Raw genomic sequence first — 20,624 nt, forward strand, 5'->3', positions numbered from 1 at the left:
GTTTGCAAACATCTTAACTATGTCAGCTTATTAGTTATTATTAATAATTATATTGTGCGGGATTGGTACTACTAACCAATGTTTATTTCCGGTCCAAAATTCTATTTTCATTTTCAGTATTGTTGATGTCTGAACCTATCTCTGATAGTATCGGAGCTAGCAGGCTGATGCCGAATAATTAATTATAGTAATTGAGACCAATGTCGATTATTTAATCGTGTGGTAGGATCCTACTCAGGCCCACTCCCTGTACATACTTCCACTCAACCTCACTCAGGGCCAGTAGGCTCTACCTTGATAACTTTTTCATTTTCCTTCCGAATTCTCAGCCGTTCTAGATTTAGCTTATTTTAGATTAGGCCTATTGGGAAATTTTTCCTAATTACCATAGAATGATAAAATGGACCCAGATCAATCCTATAATATACCCCATTGATAAAAATATCAAATTTATCATTCTAGGCCTAATAGTTTTTTTTATATGAATTTTCAAAATTATGTGTTTAACTTGTTATGTTTCATTGTAACCTGCATTCCAGACGTGTGATTGGCTTTAAACTTGCATACCAATGTTGCTATTAAAGATATAATGATAAAACTTTGCACATTTGTACTCAATGATATAGGCAATAGAAGTCTACAAATAAAATAAAAATTAGAAAAGAGGTAACTAGAAATAATGAAGTTAAAAATTAAGGGGTGTGGCACTGTTCTATAGTGACTGCCATAAGAGGATTTCCAGACTGCACAGCTAGGTTGCTATTCCATGATATACCATCATGAAACTTTATATATATATTAGGACTAGAGCATGTAAAAAATACAATCATGCAAGTAAAATAAACATAGCTAGAGGAAAACTATAAATAGTGAACTTGAATATGGTACAGCGCAATTAGACTATGATGATTAACTACAGGCTAATATGTTGCACTTCTTTGTTGCTACTATAAAAATAAAGATTAAACTTTACATATTGATTCTGGTGTTAGTAATAAGAGTGCTAGTATACATATTGTACAGGTAATGTATAGAGTTAGAACTTACAAGTCAAATACAGCACAATATGATCAAGATACTTAACGATTTGCCATAAACATTGGATTTGTGTCCGTGTATAACATGGTAAAAATCTTATAATTAATTTAGAAAATTTTGGTTCTTGTAATGTTTCTGATGAAAAGTGTTGAGGTGTGCTAAAACTCAAAGATTGACATTTCACATTATTCTTATTTATAAAATGTTTAGTGAAGTTGACGTATCCTTTGATAAATTCTTAAATGACATTAATTAAAGTGTTCATGTTTTCTTTCTATTATAGATGCCTATAACTAAAACTGTAATGCAGTGCAGCTTATAAAATTGGGCATTATTATTTTTAATTTAGGCCCTTTATAGTACTTTATAGATCTAGATACTACAGATAGGCCTGTCAGTATTTACATTAAGGCCTAATAGTTTATATATATATATATATATATATATATATATATATATATATATTATTACACATCTCTAGACCCATTATTGTTTTAGTGTTTTCATTTCCATTTAGATCTAGATTCTATTTTTTTTAAAACTGTGTACAATAAATATAGATTTTTTTCTACTTGAAAATGCCTTTATAATCTATTTATCTGCAATTCGTTAATGCTAGTTTGCTAGATCTAGTTAACCTGGTATTAAGAAGGTTAATAAAAATCTGGCTAATTAAAAATTTTATAATTTATTTAGGCAGCAATTAGGCCTAATTACATTCTTTCCAATTTAGATCTACAGTATATTTATTTTAAAGCCCATTTTATTGTAACAGTCCATTTAAAAACAAACAGCTATTAAAAAAACATCGTATGCGCATATCTATTAATATCTCATAACCCGGCCGCCATTATGAAATTACGCACGCTTTCTCGTTCCTACCCCTACGAGTTTTATCGCGCTACTCCTCATTGGCCCGTGCTTAAAAACCCTTCAAATCGACATTTCTATTTATCCAAATGGTTGGCATGCTATTTAAGCCTATTTTCATGCAACTTAAAGGATTATTTATATCTGAAATTTAGTTGTCAATGCGCCAGTTCGGTAGCGTCGGCATTTCGACAAATATTTGCTATTATCGGTGATCGCTTTCGGTATCGGACAATGTAAAACGGGAGCTAATTCATTTATTAGTATGTATAAAAGATTAAATTCAACTCAAATATTCACATCGAATACATTTTATTCTTCGATTCCGATGGCGAGAATTAACCTGTTAAAAAATGGCGAATTTCAACAAGTACGATGAAAAAGTCAGGATGTGGTCGTACCGAATCGAAACAGCGGAAGTCGAAATGCCTAATTTTAGATTGTTATGTTACTGTACGATTCTACGCCGTTCTTATTTTAATATTATTAAATTAGTAGGCGGTAATCTATCATTGTAGGCCTATTATTTTTCGTTTTAGGTACGTAAAATCGGCCGAGACTAGTAATGTGAAAAATGTTTAGTAGTTATTTCACATTTTTTAGGAGGATTTATGTTTTGAAAGTTACAAAAATGTTTCAAAGTTTCATAAAATACCTGTTTTTAAACAATTGTTTTAAAACTTATCAGTAAAAAATAACTAAGTGACCACGCGTCTCGCAGAGTGTGGCCCCGTAACAAAGTGATTACGCCTCTCGCAGGTTGGGTTTGTCATCTTGTGATTGAAATTGCTTACTTTTTCCTTCTCCATCAAATCTGGTATGGTTGAGTCAACATTGTGCCAGCTGTAGACTGTAGTTTATAGATCGGAGCTCAGAGTATGAACCCTGGGTTAGCACAATCGGTACTACTACTATTTTTTTTTTTACGTTTTGCTTGCTTGCCTTACGTTTACTATCCCATAAGTGAAAAATCCCACCACGGTCGGCGAGGTCACTGTGAGTTCAGCAGGCCTAAAGCATACATCATAGAATGAACATAAGTTCACGAGATCGTCTTTGTCTTCACTTATCTCTTCCCCCCCCCCCCCCAAAGGAAATTTTTTTTTTAGTTCACATAGGATAAATAATATAGACTTAAATCTACTATCATGCATGCTAGATTAGATAGCTGTTAAAATTTTTTACTAAAGGACAGTTTGATTTAGCTTAATTGCTACTAGATCTAGGACTATCATCTGACACAGCACTGTTTTTTTTTACAGGTACTAGATTAGATCTAGATTCTTAGGTGTTGAAATAATATAAATACACTTAAACTAGATCTAGATCTGTGTCAACATTAAATTGCTACCACGAAAAAAAAATCAGGCAGTCCTGATATCTGTTTTTTTTTAGATCGCGTGCCACCTAGGGTAAAGATTTAGCGTAACGCGGAGCAAACAGCGCAAAGGCGACCTTACATGTAACTCGGAGCGAAGTGCGCAAATGCTGCCAAAAATTAAAGAATAGCGGTGTTTTCATCAGATGCAACCAACTATAGTGGCCATCTTATTTAAGTTTTTTTTTTGTAAAATTATAGTTATTATTCAGTTATCTAATATTTGACACAAATATATCACAATATACTTGTATTAAAGCCTTAACAATGAGGCAACTTGTTCGCACATTACTAGCCTTGGCCAATTTTATGCACCTAAAACGATAGATTACTAAATAAACTGATCATACTGTATGGTATATATAAATTACTGTAATTTACTAGTAAATACTAAAATCGCCTGAAAATCTCAAGTATCTAGTGAAAGTATTAAAGTATAATCAGTTTATACTAGTAAAAGTATAGTATAGGTGGCTGGGCATAGTGCTAACCATACTATCCCTTCATGTGCAGCAGTCAAGAAACTTATAAACTCTATTTCATTTGGCCAAGAGGAATCTTTGCTTAATACTTTATAATTAAAAATTATGTTATCACTCAGTGCACAAAAAATAGCATAACAAAGCTTGGCTTCCCGCCTCCCCCCACTCCCCAATTATACATAACAAGCCAACCCGCTGCGTATCATACGCCGCTATTTAGTTGGTTTTTTTTTCTACTTTTCAGTAATTTATAATTTGTGAATTCGACAGTACCAATGCTGCCACTGAAAATATTTGCTTAAAAACACTAAACCCCCCTCCCCCCCACGTGAAAGCAGCCTCCTCTTAGTTACCTCCTCTAAGTTTAAAATCGTTTCAAACTAAATTATCTGCCCCTAATAGCCATCATCAAACCCGTCTCTATGATTGTAAAATGTAAATCCTGACCACAGCTCACCAGACAATGTGGGGGTGGGGTGGGAGTTGATAGTGATAGAGAGAAAGAGAGGGGACTGCAAGGAGGCGCTTGCAGCTTGTTTTCTAACGGCTCCCAGAAGAGAATTATATATATAGATTATACATCAATGAACATGTTTTGTTTTGCCTATATATTTTTTATTCTTAAAAACAAAAAATTTGAATAATAAGGCCTAAATGCCTCTTAAACTTTTATTGTTTCCTCTTAGCACTTTTTCATAATTTTTTTTTTATTATCATCCATCTGTCATGTGCTGACAGCATTGCGTAGAAACTATCATAATAACTGTTACTATTGCTAATAATTTACTTTGATATAACTGACTTAAGACAAACAACATAATCAAAAATACATTGAATAAGTTTGCCATGACATTTCATTGTTTGTTTGACTAGCACAGTTTAGAAAACATGAATAGACTAGGAAAATGAAAACAGTGCTTTATAAAGTGGGTCCTGTGGAGTCTGATTTACTGAAAAAAAAACCTGTAATAAGTCTGGAGTAATTAGCTAATGTGCTAACATGACAAAATGTGAATGTGATTTTTTTATTTAAAGATTAATATCTATGAAGGTAGCATCTATTCAAGAATAGTTTGAATTGAGAGGAACTTATATATACTAACAGTTACAATGTGAGTGAACTGCTACTGGCAAAATGTTTTCAAGAATATTTTCATGTTATCCAAAACTAAACTATAGCAACTGGAAAGAACTCAAAAGAAATGTATATCAACATTATTCAACAAATCGTTTAACAGTCAAGTTTTTTGGAAACCAGAATGAAAGTACCTCACAACTGCCAAAAACAAAACAGCTTGTAGACAGTTCAAAATTTAATATTGAAAAGTTGTTGGGGGACATTGATAAGCAACAAGACATTGAAAAGCTTTACCAAGGACTTATATCTAAGGAACGGGCTAGTCTTGCAAAAGCCATTACCTTAGTGGAATCCACCAATCCAGCCAAACAAAAGCAAGCACAGTTTCTGTTGACCAAAGTACTAAGACACATCAAAGAGTTAAGCCAACATTCACTTTTAGGACCAGGCTCATTTAGGATAGGTACTATATACTCCTTTCTTTTTTTATTTTTAAAATTGAACTTTATTTATTTATTGCTTTCTGACATTATTATTCTATGTAAGGTCGGGGACTAGAGCACACAACTTCTAGTCCAGAAGTCTCAAGTTCAGATCCTGGGCTTGAGTTCCTGAGTACACCTAGCTCAAATGGGTACCTGACTTACATTTTAATGAAAGTAAAGTGTTTTCTCTACAAATCTGACTACACTATCCCTTGATATGTGATGTCACAGAAAGAGATCAATTTTACTTCATCTGCTCTATGGACCACCAGGTCTGAAAGGGTAACTTACATTATTATTTACATTTTTTAGTTGAATAAGTTAAGTAATTTGGTTATTATTTACTACAATGTGTTTAGGCTTGTCTGGGCCACCTGGAGCTGGTAAAAGTACGTTTATAGAAGTGTTTGGGAAATTCCTCACAAGTTTAGGCCACAAAGTAGCTGTTTTAGCTGTTGATCCATCATCCTCTACATCAGGAGGTAAGGGATTTAAAAATTCTAATCCTCTCGTCTGATTGTCAAAGTGTAAAAATATTTTTTATTATATTTAAAAAATAATGAAGGAAAGGTTTCCTCATTTTAATGTATAGTTTAAATGGCTTATTACAAGTTTCTTATCGTTTACTTATCAATCAACGTAGGTTCATTACTGGGAGACAAAACAAGAATGCCAGAGCTCTCACGCGACATGTCAGCTTATATTCGACCTTCACCTTCAAGTGGCACACTTGGCGGGGTTACCAGAACAACCAATGAAGCAATAGTTCTATGTGAGGGTGGTGGCTATGATATTATTCTTGTGGAGACTGTTGGTACAACATTGTAATATTTTCCCTTATAACATTTTACTACTTCACTATTCCCTACATTTATTTTCATATAAATAAGCACTATAAAGTCCTTGGTATGTTGTAGAACATATTTATACAATTTTGATATAGTTTATGCACTTCATTGTAATGGAGGACATAGTAAGTAGAGCACACAATTGCCTTCGAACTCTGATGAGTACCTGACTCAAGTGATGGAAAACAAAGGATTCTAGGCTTAGAATGATCACACTATCAGAAACAGGTGAAGAACTATCATCCCTATTGACCTTGAGATTGGAAACTGTAACTTAAATTTAAATTTTTCTTTTTTTTAAAAACTATTTTAATTTTATAGAACTTTACTTTAAACTTATTTCCGTAGGAGTGGGTCAGTCAGAATTTGCAGTAGCTGATATGGTAGATCTATTTTGTCTGCTCATTCCACCAGCTGGTGGAGATGAATTACAAGGTAAGTGTTTCAGTATTTGCTTTAAATTATGTTTTTCCTACATACGTTATTTTTCAGATTCTGTTTTAAGCTGTTTCATATATGCAAAAGTTGTTCTAGGCCTGTGTCAAATATGCATGTCCAGTTCTCTGGGCAGCACGTCTTTTACATTTTATACGTGAACCTGATTTGTTACATCTCTCTTTAAGTAGTTTAAGCAAATCTTTTTAAAATATAACTCGTTTTCTTTTTCTATGGGAAACTCTTTATAAATATTTTAATATTTACTAGGAATATTTCCTTTCATTCAGGTATCAAAAAAGGCATTGTAGAAGTGGCAGATATTGTCATTGTTAACAAAAGTGATGGTGACTTGTTGCCTGCAGCTCGGAGAATTCAGTCTGAATACAGTAGTGCTCTTAGGTTCATGAGGCCTCGTTCAAAAGTTTGGAGGCCAAAGGTAGGTGAAATAATTTTATTTATTTGTTTTCTCAGGCTTTAACTAAAACTATTGATTGTATTATCTATAGAATATTTAAAAAATTGTTAACAGACTATGCTTACTTTTTAGCAGTAATTTATGCTAGGATCAAACTTACTATTACAAAGCTGTAATACCAATAACAATTGTTTTGTAAGTGTTAAGCAAGCAAAAAAAATGTGTTAAAGATAAACATATTTGTAAAATTTCTTTAACAATATTGTTTCAACTTATTGCTTAACATTATTGTTACCTATTACAATGAATACAATTTTACATAATTTTAGGTGACCAAAGTTTCTTCTCTTGAGAAAACTGGAATCTCTGAACTGTGGGAGATGCAGCAAGATTTTAAGCAGGCCACTTTTTCTGCAGGGGAGCTCACACGGCGCAGGGAGAAACAGCTTAAATTATGGCTATGGAATCATATAAAAGATCATATAATGGGAAAATTTGAGAATCATTCTAGTGTAAAACATTTACTACCACAAATGGAGGATTTAGTTATTAATGGCCATGTTACACCAGGTTTAGCTGCAGATTATATGATGAAACAGTTTATAATGCAAGATGGTTTAGAAAACAATTCCTAGCAAGTTCATTTATTATAATTATGTAAACAGAATTATAATTATGCATTGATTCCAAATATTCTAAAAATTAAATCCAAGATACTTTACACTGTTATAAATATATTGTAAGTGATTTTAAAAAACTCTGAGTGATTTTATGAATACTCACTATTTTGTTCGTAATTACATTTAAATTTAAATTGAAAAACCATAACTATACATTATCACCTCACCTCAGAACACACAATGGATCCTCTTGTATACTGGAGCAGTAAATAATTTTTTATCTTATTTTATCGATCAACTGTGCTTAAAGGTGTGGGTTCCTATCTAAGCTAGGCGCTCCCATTTCCAGAGAAAACGTACCTGAATGTTCTGTGATAAAAGATTGACATGTCTAATAGTAAAAAAACTACAAACTATTAGTTTGTGTATTTTAAGATAGATAATACATACAATTTTTTAAAAATAAATAAGACAGTTAATTTGACTACGGGCCAATATCAGTATATATAATTTACATTATTGTTGTTTATGCTTGTTTATTTATTTGCATTTAATTTGTGTAAATTAAAAATAGTTTGTGTGAATGGTGTGTAAAAAATAGAAAAGTTAAAAACATTGATACTTTTTGTAGGAATGATAGACCACATTAAATAAAGTTTCTCACTGTTTACAATACTATGCTTTTGTGTTTTATAGTTCTCTTTAAAATCTATCTGTAGACCTAATTGTTTATCAACTTACAGTACTAAATCGTTAAAGATGTCAAATGATAGAAATATAGATACAACATGGAATATAAATTTCACAGGTCAAACTTAAGGGCCATGATCATTTTCTTATTTGTGTGCACATTTTTCAATTTACTGTTAAATTAACATTTTTCTTCAAAAGTTAATTCTGAACACTTATCAAGTTAGTTGAAGAATACTCCATTTATTGATTCATACACCTGCAGTGAATTAGTTCTTTTGTGAATTTTACACTTATTAGCAATATTCTTAATAAACAATTGGAAAAAGTTACATAATTGGAAAGGAGTTGTCCATACATTGTTACACTCCTGGGAGGGGTGGGGGGTCCAGATGTGACATCACACTGCATTTTTTTTTAAAAGTGATAACCAAATTTTAGTCATTCTTTTGCAAAGTGAACGCTGCTATTGTATGATAAAATTTTCACATCCAGAATATTTACCTACAAAAGATCTACAAAGTCAAGTTTATATACACAGACTAAGCACTAAGCCATACTTAAAAGTTAAATACAACAGTGTGCAGTTGCCAAAGTGAAGAATTCCAGAGATTGTAATTCAGACTCAATTTCAAGTCACCACAACAGTATATAAATACTTCAAATTTGCTTAAGTTAATTTGTATATTAAAATATTTTGTTAACACTAGTTTTTTTTTTTATTATAAAGTTATTAACTTCGTAAAATGTCGAAACTAATTTCCTATTAAAAATCTAAGTTGTTATAAACAAGTGCAGAACAAAGTTTTCATAATTGCTGGCTATTTACCTGCTGAAATTTATGCGCGACCTACTAAATGTTGTTTCACACGCGTCCCTTTCTTAGTGCACTCTGTCGCACAGCTGTCAACCAAATCAGATCATACTCATCTCCGAAGAAAATGGTAGATCTACATTCTCTTTCATTTTAGAAAAAATCTAAATGCGTAGTGTGATGTGTATGCCTGCTGACTAACACTCATGATTAAAAAATTAAAATGGTAATCTATCGTTTTAGGTACGTAAAATCGCCCGCGACTTGTAATGTGAAAAACAGGTGACTCCTTAAATTTTAATAATTATTTCACATTTTGAGGAGGATTTATGTTTTTTAAAATACAAAAATGTTTCCTTGTTTCATTTATGTATCTGTTTTTAAACAATTGAATTAAAACTTTTCATTAATAAATGAAGACTAGCGATGTTTCCAACAGATGCAACCATGCTCATTTACTATAGCACTACTATAGCAGCCATCTTGTTTAAGTTTTATTTTTATAAGATTCAGGGGGAAGTCACTCTATTTTACACGTCTGCTGTTTATATAGTAAATCTTGCTCGCAGACACTGCTGTTTAAAGTTAATTTCTGGCCTATTTGATATTAATATTTAGCCATTGATTTAGGTTTATTATCCATTTATCTATAAACTATAATATTTGACACAAACATATCACAATATACCTCTATTTAAGCCTTGACAATGAGGTAACATTTTCGTACATTAATAGCCGCGGGCGATTTTACGTACCCAAAACGATAGATTACCATTAAAATAAACAAACGTTGATAAACTGATCATATTCATATTAGGCCTAATTCATAATATTAATAATAATAATTCATATTTATGATAGATCTATTTCATATTGTTAAAGTTAAAAGTTAAAACAAAATTAAAATATTTTTTAAAAATTTTTATTCCCTGACCCTGCGCAGAATACAAAACAAATTTATTAATTTAACATTCTAGATCTAGGCGTAGAGATCTAGATCTAGATAGATTAGAAATAGATTCTAAACAGCTAGAATCTTTATCTTCTTAACTTTCTATTAATTAAGAGTCTTAATATTTAATTTTATTTATGGTGTAGGCTTAGTAATTCAGTATTACTATTAATATTATTACTATTGTATTATTACAGTTACTAGTCTCCTACCTAGCACCTAAAGCACTTAATGCCTGAATTATGTTCCAAATGTGTAAACCGATATGATAAAAATTTTAATTCACTGAATCTCTAGCAGAATGATATCTTTGGGCAAGACCAACTGGTGGACTTGTTACATGAGTTAATAAATTATAATATAAACTCAAAAGAATAAAACTATTTTAGGGATTATTTAGGGGGTAATCAAGCTATTGTGACTAGTGAGTGAAGGGATAGAAAATATGCAGATATTAGCAGTTATAATTTGTTTTTGTATTATCTTTTTTGTAAATTGTAAGGAAAATTGATGAATATACTCAATTTTAATGGGATGGTGTGGCCTAGTGGTAGAGTGCTAGACAGCTGACCCTAAAGTCTTGAGTCTATCCAGCTCTGATGGGTACCAAATTCATGTTAGTGAAAGTAGAGGCATGACCTCACTATCCCTTACTCAATTATGACCGAGCACATTGAATATTTTAGAAAGAAATGTCTGTTTAAAAAAACAAAAGTTACCATTTTAGGGTAGGCTGAGGTGTGACATCCATCCAGTTCTTTTTGATGATACGGTTTTTTAAAATTTCAATGTTATTTATATGTTCAGGCTGGTAAGCGTATAGTTGCTAATGAGAAAATCCTTAGTTCAATCCCTTGGGCAGGTGAGTTTGTTTGTTGGAGACAGCAACTCATCTAGTTGAGAAAACTCCAAAATCAAATAGGAGTGGAGCCCCTAATGTTATAGGATTACCAGCTCTGGTTTCCTTTAAGCAGCTCCTGTGATATCACTGATTTTAAGTTGTTGCTTAGGTCCATCAACCGTGTGGTAAAAGGGGTCTTGATAGATGTGCAACATCTGGCCCTTCTCATCTTACTGCCCCGACACTGTGCTCGTATTTCCAATGTGCTTATTAATGTATTATCCATTGTTTCTTTGTTTTTGTTTATATAGTTTTGAATCGCCAATTATTTATCTATAAAAGATTTTAATACCTTTAAATAAGCATTTAACTATATAAAACAATGCAGGCTGCTAGTCCCAAAAGAGCTAAGCTGTCTGATGAAGAAAGGCCTTCAATACTTGCCACTCTCAAAGAATCTGGCTGGACTTTGGTTGAAGGCAGAGATGCTATTTATAAAGAATTCATTTTCAAAGATTTTAATCAGGTAATTTCCTCAAAACATATTCATTGGTGTTTACATCACATTGCAAAATTTTACAAAAAGTATGGCAACTCATTTCAAACTGCAGAATATATTTTTTGTTTGTTTTTCATAAAGGCATTTGGATTTATGACCAGAATAGCAATAAAGGCAGATAAAATGGATCATCACCCAGAATGGTTCAATGTTTATAACAAGGTAAGTGTACTCATTTAAAAACTGCACAGATTTTTTTAAATGTTAAATTAAGTTGATATGACTTGTAAATAGTGTGTGTTGTATTAAAATTTGACTTTTTAAAATTGTAATTATACATTTGGATTTTATTATTATGTTCATGACCTTTAGGTTAAAGTATATTGCCAAAATAAAAAAATTGGTAGTACATCACTTATTTTATTATTTTTAGCAATAACATATTGTTTATATAATCGACACTATAATGTTCACTGTTCTATATATTTTACTAGAGTCTAATATAAAACTAGTGTTTGCATAGGCTAACTGAATACTAGTATTATTTAAACAACACTATGTTGTTTCATAAAATGTCTTCAGTATTAAGCTCTCAAACAAAATTAACACAGCTACTTTTGTGAATTTTATATCCAAAATAGAACTTCATGAAATGGCTATGAAATTATATTTTTCACCAAGGTACTTTTTGATATAACTTGAAAGTTTATTATATCTTTACTTTAGGTACAAATTACTCTGAGCACCCATGATGTCGGAGGCTTGTCTCACAGGGATGTTACGCTTGCTAATTTCATTGAAGAAGTGGCAAAATGAGATGTGGCATATCTAGCGTAATTTGGAGAAGTCTAATTCATGACTATCAGATCAATATGATTTATTTGCATAGACAAAGTAGAATGCTGGGTGAAATAAAAATCATTCCTTTCAAAATGAACATGACATTTACAAAATGAAACTGATTAATGCAACTGCTTAATTATAAGCTACTTAGGAACAATAAGTTATATCCTGTTATAATTACTTCTACAAATTCCTATTTACAACAGGATAATTCATAGTCTTGACTTTTCTTCTTTTACAAAAAAAAATCAATAATACTGTTAGTCCATTTATTAAAACAAATTGGTAGATGCTAATTTTGTATCTATTTGTTAATAAAAGTCTTGTTAATGTTTTGAATTTCACTGAAATTATATGTAGATGCATTGTAAAAGCTATTTCTGATTTTTTTTTAAATTTATAGACATTGTCAAAATTTTTCTAGTTTAATGTTTAAACAGATAACCATTATGTAATGCTAGAAGAACTGGAAAGCTCATAAGCAGAATTCATTTAGGCAGATGCATTTATTGTTATTTTTAGCTAACAAAAATGTGTTCTTTCTTTAATGTCAATTTTATTGCTATTTTATATGTAATATACATGTTATCAAAACACGGTCAGATATTTTGCAATTTACCTGATTAAAATTATTGTTTAAAATATTATTTTTGTTTTTTATTCTGTAGTTTACAAATGCAGTTCTGAAACTGACATAATTATTTACACTACTAACTACCTATAACGTATTATTATTTCCTAAACGTATTGTAATTTTAGACTGTAAAATTGGTTAAAAAATAATGTTATAAAAGACAACTCTATACACAATATATCCTGATGCTCTGTTTCAAACTTTAAAAAAGCGTTTGACCCCAAGCAATTTTAATGAAGAATAATTTATTTCAATAACAAAATAAAATGTACACATATTTTGAAACCATCTTACAAAAATAAAAATAGTTCAAATATCATTTAGTACAAATTTAAATAAATAGCAATTGCATAGACTCTTAAATACTGTCTTCAGTTGTTCATTTCCTGCAGCTTTGTTTCAATCAGTCTGTAGATGAAAAAAAAACAAAAAAACTTGTATTTCAGCAAGAACTTTAGATTGCTCAATAATGATTGAATACAATGATAAAAAGCATGCAGCTCATCATCTACACAGAAAATATTTTTCTAGCCAACCAAAGAAAAATAACTATTGAATGTTGAATTTTTTTAAAAATAATCAAAATAACCATAGTCCTGGAATAGATTATAAGTGTTTCAAAGAAATATTGAAAGTTATAGAGAAAGAATAAAAGTATTTCTACTTACTCTAATTTTCTTAAATACTGGCTTCTTTGTTGTCTGAGTAGTGTTAGCAAAGAATCTTCAGGAAATTCACCATCAGAATGATAAGACACATCACTGTCCACTAGTATAATGAATAGGTATATTTGATGAGTTAGAAAATAAATAAGTTTTTATTGTCATGGAAGAGGGGTTGTAATGTAGAGCTGTAATTTTTTAAGAATAAAATAAAATATTTTAATGTAATTAAATACATTGTAAATATAACTTTTTTAAAGGGATGTCTAATGTTTAGAGTGGGGTGAAATGCAACACTAACTACTAAAAATAAGCATGATATCAAATAGTACAATTTAAGGGATAATAATGTAAGTATACATTTCAAAATTTTGAACTAATGTAAAAAAAAATCACAATTAAGATATATTTACCAGTGGGAGCTGGTGACGGAATATTGACCGGAGTACTCTGTAAATGTCGTATTTCTGTTTCTTCTTGGTGTACTGTTGAGGGTGTGGAGTGCTGGTGATTGTCATACAAAGATTGGGACTGTACAGGGGACTGGGGGAACATAGAGGCCCAGCTGTCGACACTAGATATCACAGTTGAATTTTGAAACATGTGGTCCAAGACAGTCTGAAAACATATTAAAACAAAGAACATCACATTATGTTTAGTGTATTTTAAAACTCAAGGCTTTAAACTAAAAGTGTTGAAAAAAAGAAATAGTGTAAGCAGCTATTGTACTGCTTTATAAATAAAGTATAATAAGATTATACATAAGCTAATAAACTTTATTTTAAAAGAATAATATCTTTGTAGTTATAGTACAAATTGCAAGTTGACTTACTTGACCAATAGCTGCTTGAACTTGGTGTTTTGTTGGCTCTGGAGTTGATCTCACTGACTTTGGTGTTGATATGGACCTCTGCTCAACGTTTTGAGAACTACTTGCATAGCTTTTAGAATCAAGCTTAACGCTATTAGATTTATTTTTTCTGTTCCCATTTTCTACAGCTAATGTGTGTGCCCCTCCTGCTGGTTGTTCAGCATTGTTGAAATTTAACACTCCATTTGATTTATTGCTTGATGCTTCTGACTGTTTCTGCAGTACATAGTTTTCATCAGATCTAGCTTTATCGCTATCATCTGACATTTGTCTTTGAAGAACACCTTTCTTTCTAGGTTTAGCCTTTAACTCATCCTCTCCACTAACAGCTAAGTTTTCCTTCCTCAGTTTAAAATCTTTAGCATTGGTGACTTGGGAAGCTCTGCTTTTGTTATTAAGTTGATCTGCTGCATTAGGTTTTTCTGCTTCCAAGAACTGATGGTAAACATGCTTTTCATTTACATGCTCATAATCTTTGGATTTTAATTCTGCATTGTGTTTATTGAGTTGAATATTATCACCAGTATCTGTAGTATTATCCTCCACAGATTTATCACTTTCTTGAGAATCACCAGAGGCACTCAAGCCATCTTGTTTGATTCTGTTTCCTTGTTTAGTCATACTTCCACTAGAAATGACCTCTATCACTTTAGTTTTATCACTGGTTCCGGTCCTGCTTGAGTCTCCGCTATCTACTTCAAAACCACACGAAGAGTTATCTCCCATCTCAAGAACAAAGTCTCTGTTCATTGGTTCACAAACCACTTGTGAACGAAAGTGATCAATGTGAACGACAGTTTGCATGTTACTGTGAGCAGCAGGTGCATCGTGGACATTTGCCGATGATGCAGTGTTATTTCTATTTAGTTCTGGCTCATGAAATTTAATCTCTGAGCTGACAGCTTTCTTCTCTGCACAAGCATTGTTAAAGTTTGCATTTGTTGTTGCAGTTTTGATAGCAGATGAACCTGCACTGGTTTGTGTAAATTGGTCAGTGTAAGCACCAGAAAAATTATTGTTATCTCCACTTCCTGTTATCTGACTTAATCTTTCAAGAATTGGATCTTTTAGAGGTTTCAAGATGGCAGTGATGGTTTCCTTTTTGTCTTCCTGCTGTAATTTAAATGATGAAAATATATTAAAATAGATTTGAAATGAACTATGACAAAACATGCTAAAAGGAAAATCCTATTTTACAACATTTTTTTAAACTATTAGTTATTATTTAAAATACAAAATGCATGGTAATGTACACTGTGTTATAGTATCAAAATTTTAAAGTTACTGTTTTTTTGTCCATCACATGTTCTTCTAGCATCATTGCCATTCTCTGTCTTTCAAAATGTATATCCTCAGATATAATCTGAGCTTTCTGGGAAAGCAATTTTTTCCGAAACTCCTCAAGTCTTGGGTCAACACTCGTCTAAAAATGAATAGTTTTTTATATTTAGTATATTGCTTTTTTGTGTATGTCTTTAATTTTATAGCTATATGATTTTTTCATTAATTATTGCAAAATCAAGATAAAAAATGTTTCATCGTACACAAACAGATAGTCTGATGATAATGTAGACATGTGGATCAAAGAATTTATTCTTTTCACAAATAGTTATGTATAGTATCATCCAGCTAAATCAGATGTATGATGTATGAAAGCATGTAATTGGTGTTACTACATAAAAATTTAAATAAAAAAAACAATTGCACACTTAAAAGCCTGGCTAAAAAGCAGACAATTCATATATTGATACCAGTTATGTGGTACACAAACAAGCATTTAATTAAGCCTCGAACAACTAGTAAAATAACTATATAAAATAAGCAAAATGTTTAACATTGTCAAATTGTCAAAATAAAATGCATCACTATTCTGCATAGGACTTGAATCTTTTAAACAATAGCAAAATACTGTTTTTAAAAACCCACTTTCACAGGTAAGAGAGCTCCATGTGTTGGATTGGTAGCCAAATTATGGCTCTGCTGTAGTTCCCCCATTTTTCTATTCAACCTCCAGCGAACCAGTATATCATCTGAGGGAGAAGCAGCATTTTCAGAAAACTTGGCACCTTGCCTCCAGTTCATTAAATTTGATGCTGGCCTGCTGTAGCTCTCTATAAACAGAAGTAATTTGTTAATGTACTAAGTGTACTTAATGTACTAAGTGCACTTAAAGTACTAAGTGTACTTAATGTACTAAGTGTACTTAATGTACACCAATGCAATCAACAAAATATATAAGACCAAATCATTAAAATTTTAGAAATTTTTTTTCCAAATCTAAAAAATCTCAATATAATTATTCTGCTTTTGATTTTCTTATTGTATGGTAGTTTGAGAAAAATGATTGACTAAAGTTTTGAAATTATTTCTTCTAACAATAAGGAAAAGCTATATTTAAAAAAATTAAAACAAGTAAATTACACACACAAACCTTGATTTCTAATAAATGATGGCCTGTATGGTGGCTGGTCATCGCTGGCACTAAAATCACTAATGGAGGCTGACGATCCTAAGCCTTCAGTGCTGACAATAGGCCCAGATGATGCTAAACTTAATTCACTGAGAGATAAAAAAATAATAATTACATATAAAAATGTATAAAAAGAATGTTATAATAAATTAAAGGCATTAGAAAGTGTAATGAATTCACAAATCTTACCTCTGTGACAGGAGTCTGTCTGCTTTCATTTGCAGCTGTAATGTTTCCTGATCCATTTCAAGCAGAGCTTCTTTAGTGAGCTAAAATAACAATTCAACCTGCAACTTATTATGACTTGTTCAAAAAATGACTATGTCTTTAATGAATATTCAATGAGTTTGAATCATCAAAAATAATTATGTCTGTGGTTGGTATTCATACATGTTTTTAATATAAATCCATGCATTTTATTAAAACTTCTGTCATGCCCAAAATTTTGAATTTGGTTCTCAAATATAATTTTCATAAACGAGCATATTTTTTTAAATATGCCCTAAGTTTAAAAAAAAAAAAATGTAAATATACTCATGCCTTTTTAGGAACCATTAGTTGATCAGAAATCTGCTTCTGGGTTTTTGAGATACTTTCCACATTCTTGGAACTGGAAACACTTCCTGGTGAAGAATTTAGCCACCAAAAATCTTGTTTTGTTGTCTCCCTTTCCTTAACTCTTTCTTCTCTAGGTTTTGGGGCTGAATTTCTAAAGCGCTCAATATACCTTTATTAAAAAAAAATTATTCAGAAACGTAAGTGCACTGCTTTTATCAAAATTTAAATATTTATTAAATTTCTAAACCTAAAAAATAATCATGCTAATAATATACATTAAAACTAATTAACATTTACATATGCTATTAGATATCAATTTTTCTACATGTAATAAAATTTTAAACAGACTTCAGGAATCTAATAAATTTGAACTATTAAATGAAGCCTTTCAGAAACTGCATATTAAATGTTAAAGAATTATGACTATAATTTCTACACATTTTTAAGTAACATATCCATGTACATACTTTTGAAGAACTGACTCTGCTGTGTTACCACTAGTTTCATTTGTCTCAGTGTCATATTTCATTTGCTGTGTTATATTATTGGTTCTATTGACACAGGTTCCCAAGCTTTGAACAATGTCAGAGAGATTTCTGTTATGGTTTACTGGGCTTGCTTCTGGTGTTGTCATAAGATTGCTCTCATTTTTTGATGTACTACAACAAGAAAAGAGCAATTTATTTACAATACTTTAACATTAGTTCAATTTTCCAGAAATCAAATCACAGTAACTGAATTAAGATATTTGAGTTATTTGTAAAAACTCTAATTTAAAAATTCAAGATCTATTATATTTTAATCTATAATTGATATATTCTAATAATATAGAAACAAATAAGGAAGTGCTAGCAAAAATCAGAAATTCTGTAACATTCTAAAACCTCTTTACCTGAAGGACGAGGACTTTTCATTTTCAGGCCAAGTTTCATCAAAATTATCAAACTGATCACTTTTTCCTATATTTCCATTTTCAACCCATTGGCTTTTTACTTGGGGTAAGGTTGTTGCAAATATAATATTACTGTTACCTAATACATCAACTTTTCTCTCTGGACTTCGAATGGCCTAATGTGATTGTGAAAAAAAAATCATGCTAAAAATAAATTAATTAATTTTTCTATGACCTTTATTCTTTAATTTTGCTTAACATTTACAAAGGAAAGCTATCCTTTCAAATTTGATACTCAATATGACAGACTTTACTTTCCCTAACATAAGTCAGGAACCCACCATATCTGGGTTGACACAGGGATATTAGCTTTCCACAGCGGCATCGCTAGGTCGGGTGTCACCCGGTGCTGTACATTATGGTTTCACCCCAACCACCCCCCCTTTTTTTTATTCTCTGTAAATTTTGTAGTTGGTGCCAATCCCCCCCCCTATGTAATAGTCCTAAAGTATTCACATTTAATACTAATGGTGTTTATCTATAGTCGGTTATTAATACAGCTGAGTCTAGCATTGTTTTCTCTATAGTTAGAATGTTTACGTCCCCCCCCCCCTTTCACCTCCTTGTCAAGATCATCAATATGTACTTTAAATACTTTTTTAACTTTAACCATTACACATATTTATTCTATATATCTTGCAATTTTTTTTGTCTTTGTAAACCTTGTATTTTACCTCATGCTCATCTGCTTCCTTCACTGGGCTTGGATGATAAAATGATTTTGGCAGAGGCTTTTCAAAAAAAGGATCTTTAATTCTGGAATTGCTGAAAACAAGTTCAAAAGTAAACTAAAATTAATTATCTTAAATAATTGTAAAGGCTATATTCTAGATTTCTGCTATTTACTTTAATAATGGCTATATATATTATATATCATATGCCAGGTTTATATATTACGCTACATTACGCAATTATATATATATATTGTATAGGCCTATATATTGTATATATATATATATATATATATATACATATTTGAACTCTATAAGACAAATATACTTGATATATACTATTATATATCATATGCCAGGTTTATATATTACGCTACATTACGCAATTATATATATATATTGTATAGGCCTATATATTGTATATATATATATATATATATATATATATATATATATATATATATATATATACATATTTGAACTCTATAAGACAAATATACTTGATCTGTAACCATATATAATTGTTCACTACAGAACTGGATACATTTTCTGTAACCATATATAATTGTTCACTACAGAACTGGATACATTTTCTGTACAAGGATACTAAAAACTAACAAGAACATACAAATACATTAACCACAGTTAATCAAAGTAAATTATAAGAATCCCCTCTGCCCTAAGGTTGTAAAGTACAATGATACTTTCATTTTCTTTCTAGATCTATTAATTTGACAACTGTAGGCCTATAGTATAGTATAAATAGTATGCATAGTAAAGTTAGCAATTAGATCTATATTATTCTAGGCCTAGGCCTATATTATTTTATTAATATATTTATTTAGGCCACTAAATAAAGTAAATCTATTTTATTATATTAACTTTCTACCTTCAGTCCAAATTTAGTTTAATCAAATTTTAAAATTCTAAAGTCTTAGGCTACTTCATCACCATGCATGGTTAAACAAGTTAATAAAAAAAAACTACTAGAGTTTAGATCTAGATCTCGATAGGTGAACATTTATTATAGCATCATGCCAACATGAATCAACATGAATAATCCATCCATCACATCATTTTTTAATGAATGAAATGAATAATAGGGCCTAGAGAGTCTATATTTTAATTTTTTTTATTGCAAGTGCAAGTTTTGACAGGACAACGAGCAAGTTCAAGTTGTAAATAAACATTGAATACTTTAAAAAAATTGAAACCGTAATTGTTATTGAAGTTTGGATCTGGTTTTTTTATTGAGTGAGAATTAGATGAGTTGAATACAAAATATACCTAATGTATCGTTTTGGTCGATAGTCCATGATTGATACGGTAGGCCTAGCGTTTGCATTTTACTTTAATTCTTCGCCATTTTGACGCTATAGGCACTATAAAAAGATTGACTCAGCAGCACTATGTACAAAACAACTTTAGAAGCTACGTGATATTTAATTTTTAAAAGCATACTTTCACAGCTAGTGTGCTTTTATTAATTATATTTAATTTTTTACTAGCTATACA

At 30.9% G+C, this 20,624-nt stretch overlaps 3 protein-coding genes across 5 annotated transcripts; 2 read left to right on the forward strand and 1 right to left on the reverse strand.

Annotated features, from left to right (window-relative positions):
* The first annotated feature begins 100 nt into the window (after nt 1-100).
* LOC131931303 (methylmalonic aciduria type A protein, mitochondrial-like) lies at nt 101-7,895 on the forward strand. Of its 3 annotated transcripts, none has more exons than XM_059288046.1 (7): nt 101-187; nt 4,804-5,309; nt 5,691-5,813; nt 5,975-6,145; nt 6,528-6,614; nt 6,905-7,053; nt 7,362-7,895. In XM_059288046.1, exons 2-7 carry the CDS (start codon nt 4,904-4,906, stop codon nt 7,665-7,667), a joined length of 1,242 nt encoding a protein of 413 aa, XP_059144029.1. In that variant the 5' UTR covers nt 101-187; nt 4,804-4,903; the 3' UTR covers nt 7,668-7,895. The 3 variants fall into 3 exon arrangements, with proteins under 3 accessions (XP_059144029.1, XP_059144028.1, XP_059144030.1); XM_059288045.1 differs by having other exon boundaries at nt 107-222; XM_059288047.1 differs by having other exon boundaries at nt 117-187; nt 4,824-5,309.
* Nucleotides 7,896-9,142: 1,247 nt separating this feature from the next.
* Nucleotides 9,143-12,935, forward strand: LOC131931304 (pterin-4-alpha-carbinolamine dehydratase-like). Its single transcript, XM_059288048.1, has 4 exons — nt 9,143-9,286; nt 11,338-11,475; nt 11,590-11,670; nt 12,175-12,935. The coding sequence occupies exons 1-4, from the start codon at nt 9,200-9,202 to the stop codon at nt 12,262-12,264; spliced, it is 396 nt and encodes a 131-aa protein (XP_059144031.1). The 5' UTR covers nt 9,143-9,199; the 3' UTR covers nt 12,265-12,935.
* A 179-nt stretch (nt 12,936-13,114) lies between these two features.
* On the reverse strand, nt 13,115-20,486 carry LOC131931306 (uncharacterized). Its single transcript, XM_059288051.1, has 13 exons — nt 20,397-20,486; nt 19,113-19,203; nt 18,379-18,554; nt 17,954-18,145; nt 17,469-17,655; nt 17,118-17,197; nt 16,890-17,017; nt 16,385-16,569; nt 15,744-15,881; nt 14,420-15,571; nt 14,001-14,205; nt 13,594-13,693; nt 13,115-13,333 (listed from the first exon to the last, which is right to left on the reverse strand). Exons 1-13 carry the CDS (start codon nt 20,423-20,425, stop codon nt 13,297-13,299), a joined length of 2,700 nt encoding a protein of 899 aa, XP_059144034.1. The 5' UTR covers nt 20,426-20,486; the 3' UTR covers nt 13,115-13,296.
* Nucleotides 20,487-20,624: the final 138 nt, after the last annotated feature.

The sequence above is a fragment of the Physella acuta genome, unplaced genomic scaffold (assembly GCF_028476545.2).
Source record: "Physella acuta isolate Inbredline_101_S28 unplaced genomic scaffold, ASM2847654v3 ptg001940l, whole genome shotgun sequence".
Classification (NCBI taxonomy): Eukaryota; Metazoa; Mollusca; class Gastropoda; family Physidae; genus Physella; species Physella acuta.

Excerpts from the sequence above, each read along its gene's own strand:
- LOC131931303 (XM_059288046.1), top strand. The coding sequence starts at position 4,904 with ATGTTTTCAAGAATATTTTCATGTTATCCAAAACTAAACTATAGCAAC. Across the intron at positions 6,615-6,904 it reads TGGTGGAGATGAATTACAAG|GTATCAAAAAAGGCATTGTA; the intron begins GTAAGTGTTTCA and ends CCTTTCATTCAG. Across the intron at positions 7,054-7,361 it reads CAAAAGTTTGGAGGCCAAAG|GTGACCAAAGTTTCTTCTCT; the intron begins GTAGGTGAAATA and ends ACATAATTTTAG.
- LOC131931304 (XM_059288048.1), top strand. The coding sequence starts at position 9,200 with ATGTTGTTTCACACGCGTCCCTTTCTTAGTGCACTCTGTCGCACAGCT. Across the intron at positions 9,287-11,337 it reads ACTCATCTCCGAAGAAAATG|GCTGCTAGTCCCAAAAGAGC; the intron begins GTAGATCTACAT and ends AAAACAATGCAG. Across the intron at positions 11,476-11,589 it reads TTTTCAAAGATTTTAATCAG|GCATTTGGATTTATGACCAG; the intron begins GTAATTTCCTCA and ends TTTTTCATAAAG.
- LOC131931306 (XM_059288051.1), bottom strand. The coding sequence starts at position 20,425 with ATGGACTATCGACCAAAACGATACATTAG. Across the intron at positions 18,146-18,378 it reads GAAAAGTCCTCGTCCTTCAG|TACATCAAAAAATGAGAGCA; the intron begins GTAAAGAGGTTT and ends TTCTTGTTGTAG. Across the intron at positions 13,694-14,000 it reads TCCGTCACCAGCTCCCACTG|TGGACAGTGATGTGTCTTAT; the intron begins GTAAATATATCT and ends TCATTATACTAG.